At 41.1% G+C, this 4,055-nt stretch overlaps 1 protein-coding gene across 1 annotated transcript in view; it reads left to right on the top strand.

Moving 5' to 3' along the window:
- Positions 1-1,758, top strand: part of PDE11A (phosphodiesterase 11A) — a 369,842-nt gene extending 368,084 nt beyond the window's left edge. Inside the window, exon 20 of the mRNA XM_012650811.1 lies at positions 1,220-1,758. Within this exon, the coding sequence (XP_012506265.1) occupies positions 1,220-1,375 (156 nt within the window). The 3' untranslated portion in view covers positions 1,376-1,758. The remainder of the gene's footprint in view (positions 1-1,219) is intronic.
- Positions 1,759-4,055: the final 2,297 nt, after the last annotated feature.

Genomic DNA, 4,055 nt, shown 5'->3' with positions numbered 1-4,055 from the left:
CATATTTTACTGGTTGAATATGTTTGAAGCCTTTCATAATGAAAAGTTAAAAAAAAGTTAACATAAAGAAAATACAGATATTCATGCATTTAAAAGAATGAAAAGGAACTCTATAAACTTTTAAATTTATCATTTACTTTAAAAAATCAGTGAAGCAGAGAATAATGGAATTTCCCTGTTGGGCAGAGTAAACCCTGTGCCCCTCTGGCCTGTGAGATATTTACCTATTACTATTTAACCTGAGCTTCCTGAATTTGTTCTAGCTCCAGTTCAGAGGCAACATCCTCTGCCTCACCCCATGTCACCGCCATCCCTGAGTAGCCCTCTGATGAGAAAGCAGAATTATTCATTTGCATTCAATTCGAATGAGCCATCTTACTTTTAGGGCTCTCATTCCACTACCAGGGGCCAATCCAGGTTTTGCGAGATGATAAGTTCATATCATAGGAATGGGGGGTTATTCCCCTATTTAAAACACACACACACACACAATTAAGAAAAAAAGAAAATATTTAGAAGGGTCAGGTGCAAGTGGGGACACTGAAACCTGAGCTTCATTAGCCTGGCAGTCAACATGCCTCTGGCCACACCCTGCATTTCCTCTTCTCTCTTGTCTCCTGCACCCCTTTCACTCTCTCCCACACTCCTTTTCCTTTCTGCCGTGTCTATTTCATATATGTTTCCATGTTGATCTGTATATTTAGCACAACTCCCAGATCTTTAGCTTTAAAAATAAACACCTCCTCTTGTTTCAAGATTTTACCTGGCCTTTCTTACTCAGGTAAGTCCACCCAGAGTCATCTATGGTGGAGCAACTGTAAGATTATTTTTGTAAAAATTTAAGTTTACAGTCTTTTGAGATCTGGAGCCCTCTATGGCAGGCAAAGATACACATATTAGTAGACATGTGTGAGAGGAAATTTTGATTTCTGTCTTGTTTGATGTGATTGTAAAACAGTCGGAGTCTATGTGCCTGGCGCCCCCTGGAGTTGAACACAACCTCCTGTTTTATTTTTTCATTCTCTGTATAAGGCTCTATTAATACAACATAATGGTGTTAAATGCCTATTTACTTCTTGTAAATAGCTCTTGTTTACCAAAATAATCATCACTTTTATTTCTTACAGCCAGTTTCCATTGTCCTCATAAATTAAAGGTGGAAAATCATGGCAGTGACTCAGGTTCCTCTCTCCCCCACCTGTTTTTTGTTTTGTTTTAGGCATTGGTGAAAGTCAATGTGAAACTGAAGCCAATGCTAGATTCGGTGGCTGCAAACAGAAGTAAGTGGGAAGAATTGCACCAAAAAAGGCTGCTGGTCTCAGCTGCTTCTCCCTCCACTGCCAGCCTCACAGTAGCTGAGGAGGACAGGAACTAAACCTGCAAGTCAGCTTCAAAACAACTGCGTCCTGAAGGGCCAGCTCCAGTCTAGCCACATCATCCTTTTGTTCTTTTAGCTCGGACAGATCTAAAGTCTTGAGGATGTGCTGGGACGCATGGCTGGGCTTTCACCTTGAAGTGTGGTCAGCAGCAGAGAGAGTGACAGGCAGGATAAAGGAGGAGGTGGGGCAGGAAGCACGCCCCAGGACCCTCACCTTCCTCTGTTGGATACACATGGGCTGAGACGAAGGCTCTGGGCAGAGGACTGTTTTGGATCCAAGGACCTAAGGACAGTCGGCCCCGCTCACTCTGTGCTGAGGGAACACAGAACCGTGAAAGCATCATTAGCGCTGCTTCATTTTGTATATGGCTCTTCTGTTCGTTACAAGCCAAACACTGCCTGCCTTTGCTTCCTCTCTCTGAATGCCCTTTTGTGCCAGACTATCCCAAGAATCCTGATTTGTAATCTATGGAAGTATTTTATTTTTAATCCTAAAACCTCTTAATGATGGATCAGAGCCTTTAGAATTGCCTACCTAAAAGATAAGCTATACTGTCCTTATAAATACCCGCCAATCCCAGTTTTCCAGTTTTCCCCCAAAAAGGTCCATAGCAGAAATACAGCAAATGTGTTTGTCTGATTATGATTCTACATTGGGACTGTGGTCCCCTTTTTCAAAGTTTTTTAATTCAACCTTTATTATAGACCAAGTCTTCTCCCAGAAGGAATGGATTAATAGACTTTAATTAAAGTAAGGATGAAAGAAAATCTATAGCTGGATTTACCACAAGTGGCATCTAGGAACTATAGTTCCTAGGAACTAGTTCCAACAGTAAGAGATATTTTACAGGATTCAGCAGAGCCATGGAGATTGAGCATTGACCACCTTGAGTTCTCCTAGTGATGAGTTTTGGTATCAAATTTATGGTTACTACCAGTAACCAACTTAAAGCCATAAGGATCCTCAATTTTGGATTTTTCCTTTAAAAATATGCTTGAAAGATTAAGAAATAACAGTGTGGACAGATAACACATATTCTATAGGAAGCCAGGTTTGTAATAGGGAAGAATAAACTGAATTAAATAGAAGCAATGACTAGAAGGTCTCTTTGCTTTCCATTTTACCTGAGGACATGGTATGTCTTATCCAAAGAACACTGGGCTAGAAGAGAGACTTCAATCCCTAGCTTTGGCACTACTGACTGGGTAAATGTGGACAAGTCACTTCTCCAGGCTTGTTTCCCTATTTGTCTTACAGTAGGAAATGATTTTCAAACAGTTTTAATCTTAGAACTCTTTGTTCAAATAACTCTTTCAAGCAATCAAGAAATAAAACATCAAAAATCTGAGTTCCTCTGTTTGAAGCAGGGTTTGGGGATCCACAGCCCTTGCAAATCTTCATCTCTTTGATTACACACATGGTGATCCACAAAGGGATTCGGAAGTGTTTGAAAATCCCTGAATTAGATGAAACTCGAGGTCCCTTCCAGCTCTAAAAATTTTGAAATTTACAAACCATTTTGTTCATGTTGTTACTCATCAGTGTCAGTTATTAACTACACAACTCGACTGTTAAAGAAATAGGGGCCAAGTTATACAAGGGACATTGTTTTCCCAATACACAGTAGACATTGGGGAAATGTTTGCAGAATGAATAGGTAAAATTAAGGAAGTGAGGGGAGAGCAGGTAAGTGTAGAGAAGTAAGATTCTTTATAGCAAGAAATGAAGTAAAAGTAGCAGGCAAAGAGAAAAAAAAGGAAGAAGAAAAATAAGAAGACCAATAAAGGAAAGATAAGGACTAAGGCAGGTGGATACAGGAATTGCCAAAGGCAAGGTGAAAGTCAATGCAAACAAAGAAAAATGGTACTTCCAACCCAAAAAACAAAGGTGTAGAATCTTGCCATCAATTGCTCAGAAAAGAGAGACACTTGAGCAGGGAGGGTTTGACAAAGGAGAGAAGGAAGGAGTGGGAGCCCTAAAAAATAATGTTCCTAGCTCCCCTTTACAGCTGGCTCTGCAGGGAAGACTGGAGAAACCAGAGGAGAAAACGAATGCAGGAAAAACTGCCTCCACAGAGCAGGTAAGAGGAGGTTGTTCAGATTTATGGATTTTATTAAGCCAGTTTTCTGAATCACTCCTCCATAAAGGAAAATAACTTCTGCAGGGTTGTCTCCCCTCCTTCAGGTAAGGAACAAAGAAAGCGTGGGTGGAGTTAGGCACAGAGCCTGCTCTGCGAGATCATCATGTGTCTGCAGCTCAGAGGCACTGCAGGTGCTCCTGCGTATTGTGCCACATCATGTTTATATCCCAGATGGGAATTGAAAATCAGTCCATGTGAGGCAGAGATGAGCCCACATCTGTTATCCTCCCCAACAATAAATAAATAAATACTCCAGACAAATGGAGGCCAGTCCATCTAGAGCAACATTTTAAAGCATGTGCTTTATGATAAAACTGGACCCAGGGTCTGACAGAGATGGCAGGCAGCTACAAGCACTGTAGCCACCCTGAACGTTGATACTGCATATTGCTAAGGGGAACATAATTTATAGCACAAACCCTACAGCTTCCACTAAGGTTGAGTTTTCCTCTCATTTTCTTCCCTTTTTATTGGCTTCACTGCACGGTTGCCAATAGCAACATCCACTAGTAGCAAGGGGAGTTCAACACCATTGC

Source organism: Propithecus coquereli, unplaced genomic scaffold (assembly GCF_000956105.1).
Source record: "Propithecus coquereli isolate 6110/MARCELLA unplaced genomic scaffold, Pcoq_1.0 Scaffold34, whole genome shotgun sequence".
In the NCBI taxonomy this organism is placed as follows: Eukaryota; Metazoa; Chordata; class Mammalia; order Primates; family Indriidae; genus Propithecus; species Propithecus coquereli.
This window is presented reverse-complemented; position numbering and strand designations above follow the sequence as displayed.